This window comes from Drosophila sulfurigaster, chromosome X (genome assembly GCF_023558435.1).
Source record: "Drosophila sulfurigaster albostrigata strain 15112-1811.04 chromosome X, ASM2355843v2, whole genome shotgun sequence".
In the NCBI taxonomy this organism is placed as follows: Eukaryota; Metazoa; Arthropoda; class Insecta; order Diptera; family Drosophilidae; genus Drosophila; species Drosophila sulfurigaster.
The window spans coordinates 32,296,453-32,319,422 of NC_084885.1; the positions used below are offsets into that span (position 1 = coordinate 32,296,453).

General features: G+C 36.2%; 3 protein-coding genes across 3 annotated transcripts; all 3 read left to right on the forward strand.

Annotated features, from left to right (window-relative positions):
- Window positions 1–2,481: 2,481 nt before the first annotated feature.
- Window positions 2,482–5,011, forward strand: LOC133848219 (uncharacterized). Its single transcript, XM_062283699.1, has 3 exons — window positions 2,482–3,145; window positions 3,285–3,417; window positions 4,729–5,011. The coding sequence occupies exons 1-3, from the start codon at window positions 2,962–2,964 to the stop codon at window positions 4,835–4,837; spliced, it is 426 nt and encodes a 141-aa protein (XP_062139683.1). The 5' UTR covers window positions 2,482–2,961; the 3' UTR covers window positions 4,838–5,011.
- A 7,011-nt stretch (window positions 5,012–12,022) lies between these two features.
- Window positions 12,023–14,561, forward strand: LOC133848337 (uncharacterized). The gene is made up of 3 exons (XM_062283845.1): window positions 12,023–12,338; window positions 13,602–13,722; window positions 14,326–14,561. The coding sequence occupies exons 1-3, from the start codon at window positions 12,143–12,145 to the stop codon at window positions 14,447–14,449; spliced, it is 441 nt and encodes a 146-aa protein (XP_062139829.1). The 5' UTR covers window positions 12,023–12,142; the 3' UTR covers window positions 14,450–14,561.
- A 3,504-nt stretch (window positions 14,562–18,065) lies between these two features.
- On the forward strand, window positions 18,066–21,977 carry LOC133848814 (serine-rich adhesin for platelets-like). The gene is made up of 4 exons (XM_062284509.1): window positions 18,066–18,368; window positions 18,445–18,507; window positions 18,572–18,665; window positions 18,725–21,977. The coding sequence occupies exons 1-4, from the start codon at window positions 18,260–18,262 to the stop codon at window positions 21,744–21,746; spliced, it is 3,288 nt and encodes a 1,095-aa protein (XP_062140493.1). The 5' UTR covers window positions 18,066–18,259; the 3' UTR covers window positions 21,747–21,977.
- The last annotated feature ends 993 nt before the right edge of the window (window positions 21,978–22,970 follow it).

A 22,970-nucleotide genomic window follows, 5' to 3' on the forward strand; every position in this document is an offset into this window, starting at 1 on the left:
GCACAATTAAACTCAATAATAATAATGATGTCGTTGTCGACAAACAACATCTCGATCGACTCTCGAACATTTCGAAGAGTCTAGAAAGCGAAAAGCTTTTGCGTTGAGCTTGCTCGCTTATGATTTAGTTAGTCGCTGCTATTAAAGCTTAGCTCTGCTTTAGCAAAGCTCTGAATCCAAGACAATCGACAAGCAAATGTTGTGGCAAGCTGCACAATTGAGCAGACAGACGAAGAACAAAGACAAAGAGAGAGAGTTGGCAACTGATGAAATGTTTACCCTGCTGGCTATTAAATTTTTAATCAAGTTAAAGTGTTGCCAAACACTTCATTCAGCCCGTTGAGCTGCAGTTCCGCTCAACCAGACAGCAAAGAGGGGAGCAAAGAGGGAAGAGTGGGGGAGTGGGGGAGGAGGAGACAACACTCATGTGTGTGGTTGGTATGTGAAACATGCGTCGCCTTTGTCGCTGTAGCTGTAGCTGAGGCTGAAGCTGAAGCTGAGTTTTCTTCGTGTTAGTTATGCATGCAGTCAGTCAGTCATTCATTCATTCATATATTCATTCAGCGACATTCATTTCATTTCATTGCGTTTCGTTTCATTTCGTTTCTTGCCACTTGCCGTTGCCTTTGCCTTTGCCTTTGCCACACACACACACACACATAACCATAACCACATTGTAGAAGCCAACTGACAAACCCGCAAACTTCATCTCTCTCTCTCTCTCTCTCTCTCCCCCCTCTCCATCTCTTTTCAGCCCTTTGAGTGCCGCCAGTCGCCAGTCTTTTGGATCCCTTGTTCATCCTTTCGCTTGAGCTCTGCTTTCTTTTTTTTCTTCTTTTTTGTGCCCCTCTTGTGCTCGCTTCAGCTTTTGTGGTAAATTAAATGCAAATAAATTGTCAACTGCAGTTAAATAAATTTTTAATTTATTACACTTTGACTAGCTGCAGCTGTCAACGTCCAACCGAATCTCTATGAACTTCCCCCAGCCTCATGAATGTGGCGCGTGTCGAGTGTCTTCAAGACATGCTGCAACATGTTCGCCCCTTCCTCTTCTTTCCCTTTCCCTCCTTCCCCCTCTCCATTCGGTGTTTAAGTTTACAGACGGTAGGAAAGGAAGAGCTGCACAAACTTTTCATTTCTCATTTGCGGCAATGTCACAAAGGAGCTTTTCATATTCATATTCACGGACTGCATTTCCCTTTAATGCTTTACGATGCTGGAGACCTATCGATAGTAAATCGATTGTTCTTATACTTACTTTAGCTAAAGATAAAGTAGTATTTGTATATCGATAGTCATGTTATCGTATCGATAACAAATTCGTGCTTAGCTATTGTTGACCACGTTGTCATTTTGCAGTGTTTTTCGTATTGATAGGTGAACATAGCGAACATAAGTTGTTTCCGATAACTGATTAATAGTTATCGATTGTAGAGAAAGGCGAGAATCGATAATTGAATACATTGATAAAATTAACTAATAATCGATAGCAGTGTTTGGTGACATATCGTAATCGATAGGTGAAAGCCAATAGTAGTAAATAAAAATCGATAAAACTACATATCGATTACTTATTCAATTTCGATAATAAAAACTGTATTTGATTACTGATTACAAGTTATCGATTGTTGAGAAGGGCGAGAATCGATAATCGAATAACAGTGTTTGGCGATAGAATATCGAAATCGATAGTAGTTCCAAACAAGAACCGACAGCTTGTATCTTTTTATAACACTAGAAATCGATGGATATAGCTAATAATCGAGAATAATGTTAGGCAATAGCAGTTCATTATCGATAGAAGCATGTTAAAATCGAAAGTAGAGCAGAAGTAGTAACGATAGTTTATATCTTTTTATAACACTAGGTGAAGAATAATCGATAGCCGCGTAGAAATCGATGAATATCATTAATAATCGATAATAATAGTAATCAATAGCAGTTCGTTATCGATAAAAGTATGTTGAATGCGAAGTAGTAACGATAGTTTGCACTTTTTTTGCAAACAGAGAGAAGAAATCGATGAGACTCGATAACAGTAAGTAGCAATCGATAGTAGGGCGATAAAAGTAGCACGCGGAGTGGCCTTAACACAGTCAGAGCTAAATTTAGATGCCGCGGGCTTCGCATCGGGTGCGTTGACTGCCCCACGATGGGGATGCAACAAGCGTAACAGCAGCGAGCAGAGATGAGCGTCGTGGCAAGGGGAAGAGGAAGGAGAAGGAGAAGAGACGTTGGGGTAATTCACCGTTGTTGATTATTTAAATTAGCGAAATGAGTGACAGACCAGCAGCAAACAAAATGCCGAGTACCGAGTACCGAGTGACCAGAGTACCCAGAGTACTCTCACTCAAATTGAATAGGTTCATGAATGATGACCGAAAAAAAAGAATAAAAAAATGAATACAAATAGAAATAACAACAAAAAGTATATAAAAGGCGAAACAACAACGGGAAAAACAAGAATTGTGACCGAAATGTGTAAAAAAGTGAGGAGCAAATTTGAAAGAGCGAATCAGAATCAGAATCGGAATCAGAATCGGAGAAGCAGAGAATCAGAGTGGACAACGAGAGCTGCTTGGAGCCAAAACAAATTCACTTTTTCAGAAAATGTATTCAGTGCAGGGGCGACATTCGCAGCGGCAACGAAAGCGACAGCCATAGCACACACACACACACACACACACAAAGTAGAGACACACATAGTTAGGGATTTAGGAAAGTGTAGAAAGAAAAACAAGGGAAAAGTGTGTGTACAAAGTGTAAAGTGCAAAGTGCATTTAAGAGGCGACCGCTGAGAAAGCGAAACCGAACCGAAGACGCGCCGTCCTCAGAGAAGCCAGAGAAAGAGACAGCTAGAGAGAGAAAGACAGAGACAGACAGATAGTAAAAGAGAGGGAGAGTGAGAAGGAGAAGGAGAGAGGACGGAGGCGCGCGTGGGGAAAAAACGGCGAAACGGAAATGGCCAAATTAGTGACTTACATCTTCATCGTTAGTTCGCTGATACTTTGGTATCTTCTCCTCTTTGGCGGCTCAAGAGCGGGCGTCAGCTTCGTGCTTGGCGGCGTCGATGCCACCAATGGCCATGGCAGCCAGCTGGAAGGACGAGATTTCCATCATCATGGCGGCAGTCATCACATACGACGTAACGTAGAGACAGAGAGCGAGAAGCCAAAGTCAAACCCATTTTCAATCAAGCCATCTTTCATCCTCCCTCCTCTTTCCTCTCCTTCTCTTTCTTTCTCGTTCCCTCCTTTTGTTCTCATTCTCGTTCTCGTTCGCAGGCAACATTAATCACTGCTGGCGACGCTACGATGGCTACAACCTGCAGAACACCATTGTCAACAAGAAGGAGCAGCTAAAGAAACCGTATGGCATATTGTGTAACTTCAAGTGCACTTGGTTCTTTACAATAAAGTAAGCGAATCTCTGTTCGACCCAACAACGCATTCCACACAAACATCAAACATTAACTGAGCTACTGCTTTGTATACCCTGTAAATGTTGGGGAGAAGTCTGCTCTGTTAAGAATTTCTCAACTATTCCATTTAATCACATTTATCACATCACATTTATTTATCATGACTGCAAATTTCATGACATGTATTTCATCCTCATATCATAACTTATATAGATCATGATAGCATATCATATTTTCGAGTTCCCGACAATTTTATTCCATTTGTTCATTATTGTATGATATCTTCTATAACTTCAAATAATTTCATGACTTTTTATAGTGTTTCTTTAAAATTTCTTGACTTTTTTTTTTTGGTTCTCTTATTACAACTTTTATTGTGTCTGACAATTTCATAACATTTGATCGTGTTTCATTATTACATAATATTTTCTGTTGCTTCTGACAATCTCATGATATTTATTTGTATTAATTGTATAGTTCCTGATAATTGAATTCATTCTCATATTATATCTTCACCAATTTCTGCAAATTTCATAACAATTGGCTGACTAGCAAGCGACTAAGCAAAGTTAGACGAATATAGTTTCTAACATTTTTAACTCTCTTATTATATTTTCCATACTATTTCATGTGTTTTATTTAGTTTGGTTCACACATCATTCAAAGCTCTTTACAGTTTCGTGACACTTGCTCATATTTCATTCTCATGTTATATCTTTTATAAATTCTAAAAATTTCATGACATTCGGCTGATTATGAAGCGAGTTAGCAAAGTTCTTCTAAAGTTTCTGAAAATTCCATCACATTTCTTTTTGTTTCATTCTCATATAATATCTTCTATAGTTCCTGATTATTTCTTGACATTTGATAGTGTTTCATTCTTATATCATATCTTCTGCATTTCCCAAAAATTTCATGATATTTATTAGTGTTTCTTCATGCTAAGAGCATATTATATTCTCTATTCAATTTCATAATATTTTTTGTTTTATCAAATACATATGTTTTATAGTTACTGAATATTCCATGAGATTTATTTTGTGTTTGTATTTCATATCATATTTTCAATAGTTCCTGACAATTTTATGACATTTATTTGCGTTTCATCCTCATATTGTATTTTCTACACTTCCCCAAATTTGCATAACTATCGTCTGATTATCAACCGAGTTCACAAAGTTACTTGATAAGCTATGTTTCAAAGTCTCTGAAAATTTAATAGCTCATAATTCAGCTGAAAACAATGATTATTTTTACGTTTTATAAATTTTGTTTCCTATATTCTGATGGCTTTGCATTTCTTGCAGCTTTCCCACTTGCGAATACATTCACGACTACAAGTTATCCTGTGTTCTGTTCACTTCACTGCCGGACTGCACCAATGTCAAGTGCACGCTCTTAAATTACTTTAGCTAGATGAAGCAATCAACATTGTCAACTATTGTACTCAATTTCTATTACAATTTCTAGCTCTTAACTTTAAGTTTAAGTTTGTTTTTTTTGTCTGTGGATGTAATATTTTTTTTTTGTGTAGTGTGTTAAGTTAAGTTTATGCTTATCTTTAATTTATATTTAAGTTTATATGATGTGCAGCTAGCGAAAAGAAACTTCTTGTATAATCATTAATAACAACGCGCGGCTTTTGTGTTTCATTTGTCACATTGCTGACAAGCTAAGTGATGCTCTCTTCAAGTTTTTCAGAATATCTCTCTGGTGTATAATTAAAATCTCAATTGAATACAACAAAAATGCATTCAAATATACCTGTTTGAGTCAGTGATTCATGAATGAGATGTCAACGAATGAATTCACAACTCGAATGCTTTGTGAGTGAGAGTATGAAGCGATTCGTTGACTGGATTTACTTGCTCGGCTCCATTGCTCGGCCATCCACAGCACGTAAGCGTGTAGAAAGTACAACAGCGGCGTCTAAGACGTGCCTCGCATCGTGCATTGCATTGCATTGCATTGCAGATTGCGTAGTGCGTTTGAGTATTGCGCATACGCCGCGTATGCTTGCTTGTTTGTTTGTTTGTTTGTTTGCGCTGCAGCTGCATTCACTTATTCATTCATTTTGCACCAGAGTGGCTAACTCCAACTCTCTCTTTCGCACTTTTTTATCTCTCTCTCCTTTTTATACCCGTTACCCATAGGGTAGAAGGGTATTATAACTTTGTAAAACCATAAAGTAAATAAATTCTTGATCAGCTGAAATAAAATAACAATGTCCAACTGTCCGTATTAACACCTAGATCTCAGAGATTACGAGAAATAGGCTCTATCTTAAAACTTATAGTATATCAATATACCAAATACATCCATCAGTATATTTTGGTATTTTGGTACTATAAGAAATGAACCCTATATTGTAGATTATAGTTTATCAATATACAAAACAAAGGCTTTAGTATATTTTAGTATATACCAACTATAATATTCAGTATATTTTAGTATTTTTTAGATATATTAACTAGATTTCAGAAACTATAAAAGAGTGATAATATTTTCAACGTTATAGTATATATGTAGATATACCCAATATAGCATTCAGTATATGTTATTTATTTATTTCGGTATTTTTTTTCAATAAATAAATAAATAAATTTCAGGGACTGTGAGGAATACTCTCTATTTGGAAAGTAATAGTATATTCTTATGCCAAACATAGCCTTTAGTATATTTTGGCATTTTTGGTATATACCAAATTTTAGTATTCTTTGGTATAATGACTAAATCTTAAAATCTATAAAAAAAGGGGCTATTTTGAACGTAATAGTATACCGATATAGAGCCTTCAGTATATATTAGTATTTTTTAGTATATTAACTAGAACTCAGAAACCATATAAAATAGTCTCTATTTTGAAGAATGTAGCGATATACCAGATATAGTATTTGTTTTATTTTGCCATACATTGGTATATTAATTTGGTATATTTTTGAAAAATACTGTATTTTGCTTGTATTTGAAATGAGGTTTATTGCAATTGAGTAGTAGTATCTCAGTAGTAGTAGTAACACTCCACTGTAGCATGCTTCCTTGTTTTTTGTTGTTGGTGTAGTCTGTCTGATGGCGTTGGCATTCGCACTTCATGCGAGTTGAGGTGAGGCGAGAGCTTGCTATCAATGCTTGTAGCATGTGCAAGTGGCATTGCCACGCCCAATTACCTCAAACATACGCCCACCTGCCACGCTGTCCAAAAGCAATTCAAAGTTTTTTCCCTCTGCTCCTTTTTCGCTTTTTCTACCCGTTTGTGCAGTAAACAAATTTGAAGCACTTTGTTAGCTACGTCAGCGCATATACTATATATCAGCTATATATAGTATATACATATATATAGTATATGTGTATCTGCTCTCGCTTTAATAGGGGGTCGCGCGTACCTGTGCAAACAGCCGCAAATAAATCGTTCGACATTTATAAGCCAAGTCAAAGTTATGCCAAAGCGTTTGCTGAAATTTGTATAGCGGCGTGGCAAGAGGTGCGGAGGGGCGGAGGGGGGACAAACTTTCGGGCCAGGCTAAAAATAAGATAAATTATGTGGCTGTAGTCAATGGAGCTGTTAACTTACGCACCTGCGACTCAGCTCAACTCAACTCAACTCGACTCAACTCAACTCGACTTGGGAAAGCAACTCGACTGAACTCGAACTCAACCTCCACGTTTAGGCTAAAAAGGGACGTGATGTGGCGAAAGGGTTTTGTGTGTTGCGATTGATTCCACAGCTAGAGCCAGAGCCAACATCCATTTCCATCCTCATTTCCCTTTCACATTCCCCCTTCTCCTCTTCGCTTGCTTTGCCATTTACACTTTCGCTTCAACACAGCTCGTTTCATTTGTTGTTGTTGTTGTTGCTGTTGTTGTTGCTGTTCTCGCCCTCGTTGTGCACATTTTAGTTCACAGCTCGCAGTTCGCAGTTCTCTCGGCTCTTATTTTTTTTTTGGGGTCGCACTTTAATGGAATCAAACGAAATGACATTGATCGCTGAAGGCCACTGGACTCAGCTTACTCCCCCCTCCGCATTCACTTTGCCCTCTCCCCATACGTATTCATGCCACACGCAGCCCCACGCAGCATTTCAAATGATCAACAAACACTACGCATTTCAGCTATAAATCTATCTCGCTATGTATCTTTAGCTGTAGATATTTCTAAGAGTGAAGATATCTTTGTATCTGTTTATATAAAGCTATTGCTATCTATCGATATTGCTATGTCTACATTTATAGCTATATTCCCTTCTATAATAATCTACTCAACTTCAGCTACAAATCTATCTCGCTATGTATCTTTAGCTGTAGATATTTCTAAGAGTGAAGATATGTTTGTATCTGTTTATATAAAGCTATTACTATCTATCGATATTGCTATGTCTACATTTATAGCTATATTCCCTTCTATAATAATCTACTCAACTTCAGCTACAAATCTATCTCGCTATGTATCTTTAGCTGTAGATATTTCTAAGAGTGAAGATATCTTTGTATCTGTTTATATAAAGCTATTGCTATCTATCGATATTGCTATGTCTACATTTATAGCTATATTCCCTTCTATAACAATTTAGCTGTAGATATTTGTAAAAGTAAAGATATATTTGTATCTTTTGCTGTAAAGCTGATGCTATGTATCGATATCGATATATAGAAATCTATTACTATGTTTACACCTTTAACTATAAAGTAAAGATATATTTGTATCTTTTGCTGTAAAGCTGATGCTATGTATCGATATCGATATATAGAAATCTATTACTATGTTTACACCTTTAACTATATTCCTTTTTATATGAATTGTATATCGCTACGCACCGATTTGTTTGAGTAAATATATGCTTGTAGCTTCTGCTGTAAAGCTATCGTTATTGATATCTAACATATGTATAGCTATATCTATATTTACATACATCTACAGCTATATCAATATGTATAGTTTATGACAGCCCCTTGATTTATTTCAGTATTTCTAGTATGAAGAAGGGAAATGCATTTCTAATATCTGTTTACAAGTATTTGAAAACTTGAATTTATACCTCACAAGAAATACAAAAATTCCTATAGGAATTAGTTATTTTAGCTTGCAAATCAAGTTTTACAGACTCAATAAATTTCCTCACAACAAATTAAATATATCTTCATATATAAGTTATCTATATATTACTAGTGGTGATGCATCTGTAGATGTTTATTTTTCAGCAGCAATATATATCGATACTTAAGTATATCAGCATCTATTTTTCAGTAGCAATCTACATATATTGCAATTTAGCTATATATGTATCTAACATATAGCTTTGACTAGATCTGAAACCAACTTATTTGTCAATTCATTTAAGTATATCTAAAAGTGCTTATAGATGAAATCTATAGCAGTGTTTTAGTGCCTCTGAGACTACAGATTTATTTATAACAATGCCAACTGTTTTGCATATTAGTTTATGTCTATATTCGTCCATCGAAAAGTAACTATAAATATATTTTCTATATTGAATCTATATTGAATACAATCTATGTTGAAGTAGTAAGATAATTTCTATATTGAATGTATATTGAAGTAGTAAGTAGATATTTTCACATATCAAGTATAATGGAATCATAATTTCAATGGAATCAATATACTTTCTATACCAAAGTATTTACTTATATATATTATATTATATTATATTAAATATATTGAAGTAGTAAGATACTTTCTATATTGAATCAATGTTGAATACTTTCTACTATATTGAAGTAGTAAGTAGATACTTTCATATATAAATGTATAATGGAATCATTAAAATTTTAATCGAATCATTATAATTTCTATACAAAAGTTTAAACTCAAATATTTGTTTTATTTTGAATGTATCTTTAACATTTTGCTGCGTAGCTGTTGAATTCAAATTGCTTGTATCTATGAGCTGCATCTGCAACTGCATCTGTGTCAGTATCTGTATCTGTATCTGGATTTGGGTCGTGGTCGTTGAGTGCGTTGATTGGTTCGTTAGAATGTCCAGATGATGCGTTTTGTATTTTTTTTATTGTTAGGCGCGCGCTTCGGTTTATTGCCGCAATGGCTTCTGGCTTCAGGCTTCGGGCTTCTGATGCTGTTTCTGTTCTCTGTTCTCTGTTTCAATGCTGATTGGCAAATTACGGCAATTTTTGCATGATTATTAGATTATTTCGAAATAGTTATAAACAAATGAATTGCGTATTACGCAATTGTTATTGTGCAGCTTCTGTTTTGTGTTCGGTTTTGTTTTTGTTTTTGTGAAGTGAATAATAAGCGATATGACAGAGACCATAAAGTGATGTGACATGGCGAATAAATGTCTTTTATTGAGTGCAATATGCAATTTGCGTTTCAATTGTTTCATCTGCTGCACTTGAATAAACGCACTAATTACAAGTTTAAATTTCATCTCTACACACTTGTTATTGCTTATTAAAAGTAACAAACTGAATAAATTCGATTCGAACGCTTTAAAGTCAGCCGAAAATAAGTCTGAATGCGAGTCAATTCATGCCGAAATTCACATTGAGGCTGGAGAAGCGCAAAATGCTTTTCTCTTCATATAAATAGCTCACAACAAAAGTGGCTACGAATTATGACAGCGGACGGAGTCCAGGCAACTAAGCCATTGTCCCAGACTCTCTGACTGACTGACTGACTGAATGAGTGAGTGATTGATAAACTGACTGACTGACTGACTACAAAAGGTGTCAACAGTTTCATCATTTGAGTTGCCAGGCAAGCGACGAGCGGAGAGATAAATAGTTGAGAGACTGAGAGATAGACGAGAAATGAAGCTGCAATTCAATCTGTAGTTGCATAAATACAAACTGAGATACATTTGAGTGCAGATAGAAAATAGGATTATGGATCAAAATAGAGCAAATGGGTGGAGTATTAGAATGCAGCTAGAGATTGAGTAACTTGAAACAGTTGAAAGACTGAGAGATAGACGAGAAATGAAACTGCCGTGCAATCAGTAGTTGAGATACATTTGAGTGTAGATAGAAACTAGGCTTATAGATAAAAAGAGAGGAAATGGAGTATTAGAATGCAGCTAGAGATTGAGTAAATTTTTTCGATTTACAAATTGTTATTTACGCAATCATTTTGTATAGCTAAAAACGCATTGGCTGATTTTTTGTAGTACTCTGCGGTATATTTAGAAAATACTAAATACAGCCTGCGACATATTTCAGTATTTTTTTTATATATTGCAATGTGGTCTTACTTACTGTGGCTAATAATTTGATATTTTTTGCACTTTGTGGTATATTTAGAAAAGACCAAAAATAGTCTTTGGTATACTTAAGTAGTTTTTTTGGTATATTTCAATAAGGTCTTTTTTGCTTTGGCAGCTAATCCGTTATACACTATCGATTATATAAAAAAATACTAAATACAATATATGGTATATTTCAGTATTTTTTGGTATATTGCAATGCGGTCGTACTTTCTGCGGCTGACAATTTGATATATTTTGCACTGTATGGTATATTTGGATAATACCAAAAATAGTCTTTAGTATATTTGATTATATTTTCGGTATATTGCAATGAAATCTTTCTTCCTTTGACATATAATCTGGTTTATTTTACACTTTTTATAACATACAAAAATACTAATACGTCATGTTTTATATTTCACTATGTTTTTGGTATATTTCAATGGGATCTTGCTATATTTAAAAAGGCAATAAACTACATAATATACTGAATTGCCAACCAAAGCAACTTACAAAAGTTTTTCTCAAACATATACAATTCTTATCGGATCTTATCTTAATTTTTTGGAATCATAAATACAGTAGTCATTGTATTCAACATATAAATAATAGTATTTTAATAGACAAAATAAATCAAAATTAAGAAAATTTGCTCGGAATAACATTTGACAATGAATTCAATAGTTGAAATGAATAGAATGCGTATTTCACAGTTTATCTGAGTTGAATAATCTGGAAACATCAAATTTATTATGTGTTGTGTGTCAATGCGAGAGCCAAAAACAATTTCAAAACAGCAACAATTTTCAATTGAATTAAAGAAACTAAAAAGCAGCGCAGTTTATTGACATTGAATATCATAAAATATGATATGATACAAAAACCAGCAAAAAGCCAGGAATACAAATTCACAAACAAATTATGAATAATAGAATTTTAAATTTAATTATATAAAGCAACAAATTACTAATATTGAAATATTGAAATTGAAATATGCAACATTGTGAATGAATAATGTTGAAACATTTTGATTATAAAAATAATAAATTGATTATTTAGAGTATTTAATAAAAAAAGTCTCGCTTGGGTTTGAGTGAATGTTACTTGTAAGCAGCGAGTACTCATACTCATACTCGCTGGCACCCAACACTCACACACACACACACACACATACACATACAGAGCACACACTCACACAAGCGAGTGCGATAATTTATCAATTGTCATCAATTTAGAGGCGAGCATTTCTTTGCTGCGTTTTTTTTTTCTCGTTTTCATTTTGATTTTGATTTTGATTTGTCTTGGCGTGTGTGTGTGTGCGAGTGTGTGTGAGTGTGTGTGTGTGGCATAGGCTTCGTTAGAGACTGCGAGCATGAGGCTGATGGCAGTTAAAAACGCGTCGAGACGAACAACGCAGCTGCGAATGCCCGGGCAAACGTTAAAGTTGAAGTGAAAGAAGCCAACAAACAAACAAAAAATAACAGAAAAAGAGAATTTGGAATATGTTGAGCGACTCTAACGTTGCTGTCTATGATTGTTGTGCAATGGCCAAAACAACAACACAAGCAAAAACAACAGCAACATCATCGACAACAGCAACAACAACAACAACGACGATAAATACACGCAGAAGCAGCACAACAATCGCATTTGTTGTGCTCTTAATTTTATGCTGTTTATGTGATTACAATTATGGAAGTACGTAACGCTCAACGTAACGTAATGCAACGTAACGTGACACTGTTTTTTTTTGCGTTTTATTTTCTATTTTTTTTTCTGTTGCTCGTTTATGTGCTTTAATTAATGACCAAATGAAAAATACAGCAACATTTTGGTTGCTCGCTGCGTATGCGTAATATTTCTATACCCGCTACCTACAGAATATTTTAGTTTTGTAACTTTGTGCCTCTATGAAATGTGTGTAACCAAAGAAGAAGTCATTCCAGATCCCATAAAGTATATATACATATATATTCATGATCAGTCTGTCCAACTTTATCGTATATTTGTAGTGTGATACAATATATACTTACATATTTATGGAATATACCTATATTCGTCTGTCTGTCCGACTCTCTCATTCTATGGTATATTTTGAATGTTGTAGTATATCGATATACCAAATATAGTCTTTGGTATATTTCATCACTTTTTGGTATATTGACTAGATCTTAGAGACTATAAGAAAGAGACTCGATTTCGAAAGTAATATTTTATCGATATACTAGATATAGACTTTGAAATATTTTAGTATTTTTTCGGTATATTGACTAGATTTTGAGAGTATTGGTATATCGATATACCAAGTATAACATTTCTAGTATATAATAAAATAGTATATCGATATACCAAATATATCATTCAGTATATTTCAGTATTTTACGGTATATTGATGGCATCTCAGAGACGATAAGCAAAATATTCTTCAGTACAATATAGTATTTATTCTGTTTAGTAATTTGGTACATTTCTAGTATTTAATAAAATAGTATATCGATATACCAAATATATCATTCAGTATATTTCAGTATTTTTCGGTATATTAACTGCATCCCAGAGACGATAAGCAATATATTCTTTGGTACAATTTAGTATTTTTACTGTTTAGTAATTTGGTATATTTCAAAAATAATATGGATTGCAGGTATCTCATAGTCGAGTACACCCGACACTTGTTATGACTGTGCGTGTGTGTGCTAAGCGTGCGTGAGTGTGAGTTAATGAGCGGCGCAAAATTAATTGATGTGCGTTTGATGGATAGCCCCATATTACGCATACGCCGCATTAGCCAACGAGAACAGAAAATTGGAGAAAAAGCGAGCATATGAAATGCATATTTTGTGGTCTTAAATTGCATTATGGGAAATGAGCAAAACATTCTCTTCCTCTCTTTGGTTTTTTTGCTACATCTCTCTGTCTCTCTCTGTCCCTCTATATTTCCGTCTCTCTTTCTCTCTGCAGGCTGGGCGTCGCAGTGCTGGAGAAAGCACAATTCGGGCTCGATACAAACGCCGGACGGTGAGTTCAAGCGCCCGTTTGGCATACTCTGCACATATCGCTGCTTCCTCTGGTTTCCGCCAATGTAAGTTAAGCAATCAACAATCCACACACACACACACACACACACACACGCACACATTAGCAGCACACACACACATAGAGAACCGCAAGCACATAGAATTGAGAATTTATGTTATTTTCTACATCGTGTGAATTGCATTTTAAAACAAAAGTTGCCAAGTTGCTGCTTCGCTTTTTATGTGCCAAAGGGGTTACTTTATAGGGTTGAGAGGGAAGGGGGTTAAGAGAAAGGGGGGGGGACGAGTGTTAACATTTGAATTGCATAACAATTAAAATAGCTGGCAGCGCCATTTCATTGCTGATGCGAAACATTGCCACCCCTTGAGATAAATATTTCAGCAGCCTGTTCGCAATGGCAAGCGTGAAGCGAGATGGAGATAGTGAGTGAGTGAGAGCGATGACTGCACATAAACTACACATTATGGGAGTTGCGAGTCAAGTGCTTATGTAAGTGGCATAGTGGCAACGACACCTCGGGGATGGATCCAAAAATAAATAATACGCCAAGTAGCACTCCATTGAATAACTAATTACTATCTGCTTTCTGTTCTCTTCCTCTCTCTCTCTCTCTCTCTCTCTCTCTGTGTATCTCTCTCTCTTTCAGCTATCCACAGTGCGAGTTCATATTCGATTTGCGCTTATCGCGACACTTTACTTCGTTTCCGGACTGCTATGAGATACGCTGCAACGAGACCTTCACATTCTTTGGCACCGAGCACAATTTCTGATGCGAGTTTCATAAATATTTAATGGAGTTTCTCCTCTCTCTTATTTTTTTTTTGTTCTTGTGTCTAATTGTAAATTTTATGCATAAATAAATAAACAACAACTAATCGATAATTGTTGATTTAAGCTATTATGGAAATCAACTCGCTTACGCTCTGTCGCTCGATGTGAATCGAAAGAGAAAGGAATGGGATGGGGAAGGGAAGGGAGGGGGAGGGAGCACTGAAGCTTACTGCCTACTCAGGAGTGTCCATTAATTTGTGCCAACCTGGCTGGCAATTTCCTTCGGTGTGCCTTTAGTTTATTTCCGCCAACTGCTTGTGTCCATAATAAAGAACAGGCTGGCGCCAAAACAAGCAAATAAACAAAGCGCCAGACACAACAGACACCAGCAGCAGCAAAAACAAACAACAACAACAACAACAACATTAACAGCGCTGAGGGCACAATGGAAACCTCAACTCAACCCTAAACGAAACTCAACTCGGAAACCTATCCGCAAAAATTTGCATAAAAATTAGCATTCTAATTGACATGAGTCCCAAAAATGAAGTAACCACCTCAAGAGTGAGAGCTAAGCACTGTCGCTCTCGCTCTCTCTCTCTTTCTCTTTCTCTGTCGATTTGTCCATTGTTTTGGCCACGTTGCTTAGTCGAGTTAATTGTTTGTTTAGTGTCATAAAAATACAGTTTACGCCTTTGGAAACAACACGTGCAGACGCGGCCACAATTAAACACAAGGAAACTCAACGGGAACGCATCGCATTACGTATACGCCTAGGATGCCATTCGGATAAGATAGCACAACAATAGCTTAGCAGTCGAATGACTTCTCTATTGCGTATAACAAGCTACACCGACTGCCTGCCTGCTCGACTTCCAGTTATGCTGTAAACAACTTGTGACTAGAGCAAAAATTTAATTTGAATAAAAGAAATAAAATAAAGGAATAAATGAATTAAATTATATTTGTATTGTGTGTTGTTATTGTTCTTGTGTTTTTTATATATCTATATACTGAGTTTAGTCTTTGGTATATTTTAGTATTTTGTTTGTATATTAATTCGGTATATTTTAAGATAAATACCACTATACGACTATCTTAAATATATAAATTGACGTATATATACCATATATAGTTTTTGGTATATTTTTGTATTTTGTTAGTATATTAATTTGGTATATTTTAAGAATACGATTTGTTGGAAATTAAAAGCGAGTCTCTTTTAAAATGTTGTTAGTATATTAATTTTGTTTATTGTATGAATTATTGTTATTATGTTTTGTCTTATTAAAAATCGGTAGCAAATATCACAGAGTGGCGTATAAATTTGAAGCGAACATTACCATTAATAAATTTAACTTTCCTTGTAATTTTAGCTTTTAATGTAGGTTAAATAAATTTCAAATTTCCTTCTTAAATATATAATTTCTGATTCCTTTTTATTGTTGAATTGGATTTTAAGTTAACTGCACTTTTGTGGGCACTTATTATATGAATATCAAGTATACGTAATTCGTATTCGTAGTCTCTTTTCTTGATTAACTATTCCCGCTCTGTTGCTGCTCCACTTACAGGGTATCACAATGAGTATGTAGTGTGTTTTGGGCCACGTGCAAACAAAAGGGTCGCAGCAGACAATGTTGTCGCTGCGAAAACTTTCAACTTTCAACAAACTTAATTGCTGGCTGGGCTGCCCACTGAGCTCACTCGAGTGACTCCGACTGCGACTGCGAGTGTGCGAGTGAATATAAGTGAATGAGTGTGCGAGTGTATGTGAATGTTCCCCACTGAGCGACACTTGGAGTATGGCGGCTGACCAGAAAAAAGGAGTGTGCCTCCTTTTAAGCTCTCGCTTTGTTTTTTAGGCAGCTTTTCATTTGCTGCTCTGCTGCAATAAATTTCATTTCATTTCGTTTAATTTGAACCCCGCTTTGCCAAGTTGCCAGCACAAACATATTGCCAGCAGTTTTGTGTAGCGACGATGTAAATCATTTAAAACTCAATTTAACATGCATTTAATTCACTGGCAAAACAAGCTAAAGCAACCGCTTTGCCATCCAATGAGGGTTCGAATTTTGAGTATATCAAACTTGCCAAAGCAACTCTTTTTATTTAAAATTAATTATTACACCTTTTCCTTTTATTTAAAACTAATTATTATTCAATCATTTATTCATCTACAGCAAATTTATAAAACAGGCCAAAGAACCCCACATAACGGCTGTTGTATTCGAGTCTTAATTGCTTTGGCTGACAATCTGGTATATTTTGTGCTTTATTCATATACCGATTCTAGTCTTTGGTATATTTTAGTATTCATATTTTGTACGGTGTGGTATATTTTGAAGTACTCCGATAAGTCAAATATAGTCTTTGGTTCATATAAGTATTTTGTTAGTATATTAAGTTGGTATATTTTAAGGAAGTAAACCGTACGGTACTCAATAGTAAACTTTGTATGGATATACCATATATAGTCTTCGGTATATTTTAGTATACAGAATTTGTACAGTTGGGTATATTTTGTACTAAATATACAATATATGAACCTTTTAGTATATTCAGTATTTTGTTAGCATAATGATATGGTGTATTTAAAGAATATCACACAGTATTTTACGGTATATTTTGGGCTATATGATATACCAAATATAGACCTTGGTATATTTGACCATTTCCAGTATATTATTATGGTATATTTTAAGGATAATACCGGAATGTTGTCTATGATATATTTTGAATATATTTATAGCAAATATAGTCTACAGTATATTTTATATACATACCAGTATATTTTAGTATATTGTTAGTATATTGATTTGGCACATTTAAGAATAACACTCTATGGTACATATTGTAATATATTGATATACCAAATATAGTCCTTAGTATATTTTAGTATTTTGTTAGTATATTAATTTGGTATATTTTGAGAATACTTCGTAACAGTTTTGTTTTGAATGAAAATGGCTAACGTGTATCTCATAGTCGAGTACACTCAACTGCAGCACTCTTTGTTGCTTTTGTTATCCACTCATTCTTAGACTAGATATTTAAAAAATGAAATATTGCTTAGAGCAGTTATGGAAGTAAAGTCTATCAATCAATTAAGCTGGCAAGGAATTGTGTTTGACCGTGAGCTGATGGTCGTGGTGCGCAGTACATCAGTGCGTATGCGTAATGCGCATTTGGAGTTATGACTAGCTGCTGCCTCGAGGGAGTTGAAGGGGGTAGGGAAGTGAGAGGGGAATAAAGGGGAAGAACTAAGCACTTTAAGTTGAACTGCAAAATAAATATTCAGAATGCAATTACGCATGGAATTCGCTGGCACTTATCAGGGCGATTTGCTTCGCCATTGTTGTTGCAGAAGTCGCGATGTTGTTGTTGCCTACAAAGTTATTTAACTTTTTACGATGTCATTTGGCAAAAGTTTGTAATCATTTTCGTTAGTGCAGCACTTGAGAACTGCGATGAGAGGCGAAGCGAAATGAAGAAGAAAGGAATCGCAAGAACTGATTTATACGATTTTTCAGACAGTTGCAACTTGCTTTGCTTCGTCCTCTCTGCGTCCTCTCTCTCTCTCTCTCTATATAGTTCATATAAATATAAAGCGCTACTGCACTCGCTTATACCACAAAAACTCAGCAGCCAGCAAGCAAACGCAAGCAAATACATGCTTACGACTGGCAAGTTGAAGTTTTTGGATTTCTGAGTTCTTTCGCCAAAACTTTCGCCCTTCGTTCACATTTTTTTTTCTTTCGTTTTTTGGTTCGTTCGTTCGGAGTCCTCTCGAATTAGCAGCAAACGGAATGAAACTTTTACTTTCCATTGAGAAACTGTGCAGGCAGCTTCCAATGATCCTGTTCCTGCTCTTTGCCCTGGCCTTGATGCCAGCTAAAGCCAGTCCGGATGAAGCAAGTTAGCAACTGGGAAATCGCGAACTCAACTCATCTGCAGCTCCTTTTCAATTTTGTTGTACTCTGTTTACTTTCAGGACACACCGTTGCATCCGTATCCGTAGCGCATTCGAGTTACTGCCAGCGATTTCACGAAGAAAGTGAGCATACAAACTCACACTCAATCACACACTCATTCCTCGCATTCTATTCCCCAATCTCTAGTCAAAGTCTCGAGGCCACTATGTGAACAGGATACCATAATTCCACTCATGGTGAAGCGCTGCTACTTCAGCTGCACGTCAGCCAATCGTCTGAGGTGAGCGATTTGTATACACAAACTCAGACCCAATCATCATCGTCTTCTCTTCCCCGCAGCGTCACGGGATGCAAAGCCCAACTGGTAGGAAGTATTATATACCCCAGGTGCAACGATATCTTCTGCCAAACCGCCGGATCAGGTACAACCTCCATTCCGACTGCTAGACCGCCACTCACGACCCTGACCACTTTACCAAAGACAACTGCGACCACGCCGATCACAACCGAGCCTCAACCCTCTACAGAGTCACCTTCCTCGACAACCACTTCTGAAACTAGCTCAACAGTATCGTCTGAGGGAACAACAACTTCTTCAGATTCTACAGATTCCTCTGAAAGTACAACAACTTCTTCAGGATCTTCTGATAGCTCAACATCTACTTCGGAATCTCCTGATAGCTCAACATCTACCTCAGAATCTTCTGATAGCACATCCTCCACTTCGGAATCTCCTGATAGCTCAACATCTACTTCAGAATCTTCTGATAGCTCAACATCTACCTCAGAATCTTCTGATAGCACATCCTCCACTTCGGAATCTCCTGATAGCTCAACATCTACTTCGGAATCTCCAGATAGCTCGACATCTACCTCAGAATCTCCTGATAGCTCAACATCTACTTCAGAATCTTCTGATAGCACATCCTCCACTTCGGAATCTCCTGATAGCTCAACATCTACTTCAGAATCTTCTGATAGCTCAACATCTACCTCAGAATCTTCTGATAGCACATCCTCCACTTCGGAATCTCCTGATAGCTCAACATCTACTTCAGAATCTTCTGAAAGCTCAACATCTACCTCAGAATCTCCTGATAGCTCGACATCTACTTCAGAATCTTCTGATAGCACATCCTCCACTTCGGAATCTCCTGATAGCTCAACATCTACTTCAGAATCTTCTGATAGCTCAACATCTACCTCAGAGTCTTCTGATAGCACATCCTCCACTTCGGAATCTCCTAATAGCTCGACATCTACTTCAGAATCTTCTGATAGCACATCCTCCACTTCGGAATCTCCTGATAGCTCAACATCTACTTCAGAATCTTCTGAAAGCTCAACATCTACCTCAGAATCTCCTGATAGCTCGACATCTACTTCAGAATCTTCTGATAGCACATCCTCCACTTCGGAATCTCCTGATAGCTCAACATCTACTTCAGAATCTTCTGATAGCTCGACATCTACCTCAGAATCTTCTGATAGCACATCCTCCACTTCGGAATCTCCTGATAGCTCGACATCTACTTCAGAATCTTCTGATAGCACATCCTCCACTTCGGAATCTCCTGATAGCTCAACATCTACTTCAGAATCTTCTGATAGCTCAACATCTACCTCAGAATCTTCTGATAGCACATCCTCCACTTCGGAATCTCCTAATAGCTCGACATCTACTTCAGAATCTTCTGATAGCACATCCTCCACTTCGGAATCTCCTGATAGCTCAACATCTACTTCAGAATCTTCTGATAGCTCAACATCTACCTCAGAATCTCCTGATAGCTCAACATCTACTTCAGAATCTCCTGATAGCACATCCTCCACTTCGGAATCTCCTGATAGCTCAACATCTACCTCAGAATCTTCTGATAGCACAACCTCCACTTCGGAATCTCTTGATAGCTCAACATCTACTTCAGAATCTTCTGATAGCTCAACATCTACCTCAGAATCTCCTGATAACTCGACATCTACTTCAGAATCTTCTGATAGCACATCCTCCACTTCGGAATCTCCTGATAGCTCAACATCTACTTCAGAATCTTCTGATAGCACATCCTCTACTTCGGAATCTCCTGATAGCTCGACATCTACTTCAGAATCTCCTGATAGCTCAACATCTACCTCAGAATCTCCTGATAACTCGACATCTACTTCAGAATCTTCTGATAGCACATCCTCCACTTCGGAATCTCCTGATAGCTCAACATCTACCTCAGAATCTTCTGATAGCACAACCTCCACTTCGGAATCTCCTGATAGCTCAACATCTACTTCAGAATTTTCTGATAGCTCAACATCTACTTCAGAATCCTCTGAAAGCACTTCCTCCACTTCGGAATCTCCTGATAGCTCAACATCTACTTCAGAATCTTCTGATAGCACTTCCTCCACTTCGGAATCTCCTGATAGCTCAACATCTACTTCAGAATCTCCTGATAGCTCGACATCTACTTCAGAACCTTCTGATAGCTCAACATCTACCTCAGAATCTCCTGATAGCTCGACATCTACTTCAGAATCTTCTGATAGCACATCCTCCACTTCGGAATCTCCTGATAGCTCAACATCTACCTCAGAATCTTCTGATAGCACAACCTCCACTTCGGAATCTCCTGATAGCTCAACATCTACTTCAGAATCATCTGATAGCACTTCCTCCACTTCTGAATCTTCTGATAGCTCAACATCTACTTCGGAGTCTTCTACTTCAGAATCATCTGATAGCTCAACATCTACTTCAGAATCTCCTGATAGCTCAACATCTACTTCAGAATCATCTGATAGCACTTCCTCCACTTCGGAATCTTCTGATAGCTCAACATCTACTTCGGAGTCTTCTGATAGCTCAACATCTACTTCAGAATCATCTGATAGCTCAACATATACTTCAGAATCATCTGATAGCACTTCCTCCACTTCGGAGTCTTCTGATAGCTCAACATCTACTTCAGAATCATCTGATAGCACATCCTCCACTTCGGAATCTCCTGATAGCTCAACATCTACTTCAGAATCTTCTGATAGCACATCCTCTACTTCGGAATCTCCTGATAGCTCGACATCTACTTCAGAATCTCCTGATAGCTCAACATCTACTTCAGAATCATCTGATAGCTCAACATCCACCTCGGAATCTTCGGATAGCTCAACATCTACGGCGGAAGACACTACGGTGCCTGGTGACTCAACATCAAGCATATCTGAGGATTCATCGTCGACTACTGAGGAGACAACAGTATTGACTACAATCATTGGACCTTCTTCGGTTCAGGCGGACAGTTCAAGCACTTCGACATGGACAACGACTGAATCAGGCCGAACGCCGTACTGTAGAATAGTATGCGACTGAAATACGATTTCGACTTTGATTTTTTTACAGATTCCAAACGGAATATCGACGACGAAGAGTAACTTTGTTACGAGTATCGGGCTAAGCGTACTATATGTTATAATCTTAGCTGTGTATAAATATTGTATTATATATTACTTGGTGATGGGACACAAATAAAATAATCTACAAGCTGCAATATTTTAAGTTATTATAAGAAATAATTATTGTTTACAAGCTTGCATGTTGTTGTTTATATGATTTTTGGGTTGTTTGCTAATGCTGTGATAGTGGATGGAATATTACATAAGCTGCGTGTTGAAAATATACATACATGTGCAAAATGTACTGCATATCCAAACTTCTTGTTGAAATTGTGCTTTAAATACGTAACAAACATGTTCGTGTACAAAATATAATGCTTAAACATAATACTCCGAATATATTACGTATATGTTACCTTGTATAGCATATACATATGCTGCGTATACTTAATATTAGCCTCGGTTAAAATACTAGGTATACTGAATATACTATATATACTGAGTATATTTTCAGTATTGAGTATATTCATATACTGAATATACTATATATACTGAATAAAATACATATGCTGAATATACTGCATATACTGAATATACTGCATATACTGCATATACTGAATATGCTAATTATATTGCATATACTGAATATGCTACATTTACTGCATATACTGAGTATACTAAATATGCTACATATACTGACTATACTACATATACCAGATATACTGTGTATACTACATATACTGAATATAGTCATTATAATACATAAAGTGCATTTGTTTCTTATACTGCATACTTGTATATTGAATATACTGCATATACTTAAAATACTGAATATACTAAATACACTACATAAACTACACATACAGATTATACTACATATACTGAATATACCAGATATGCTGCACATGACTTTTTTTGAAAGTGCACTGCACATAATTTATATACAAAATATACTTTATATACAAAATATACTGCGTATACATTATGTACTAGAGATAATTAATATCTTCGCTATACTTCAACTACGCACATACAAAATATACTGCGTATAATTTATGTACTACAGTTATTGCGTATACTGTACATACTTAATAATAGTCGCTGCGTATACTTAATATGTTCATTCGATCAAAATACTGCGTATACCGTATATACCGATTGCTCTAAATATTTATCGTACATTTACAACGTTAGATTCATG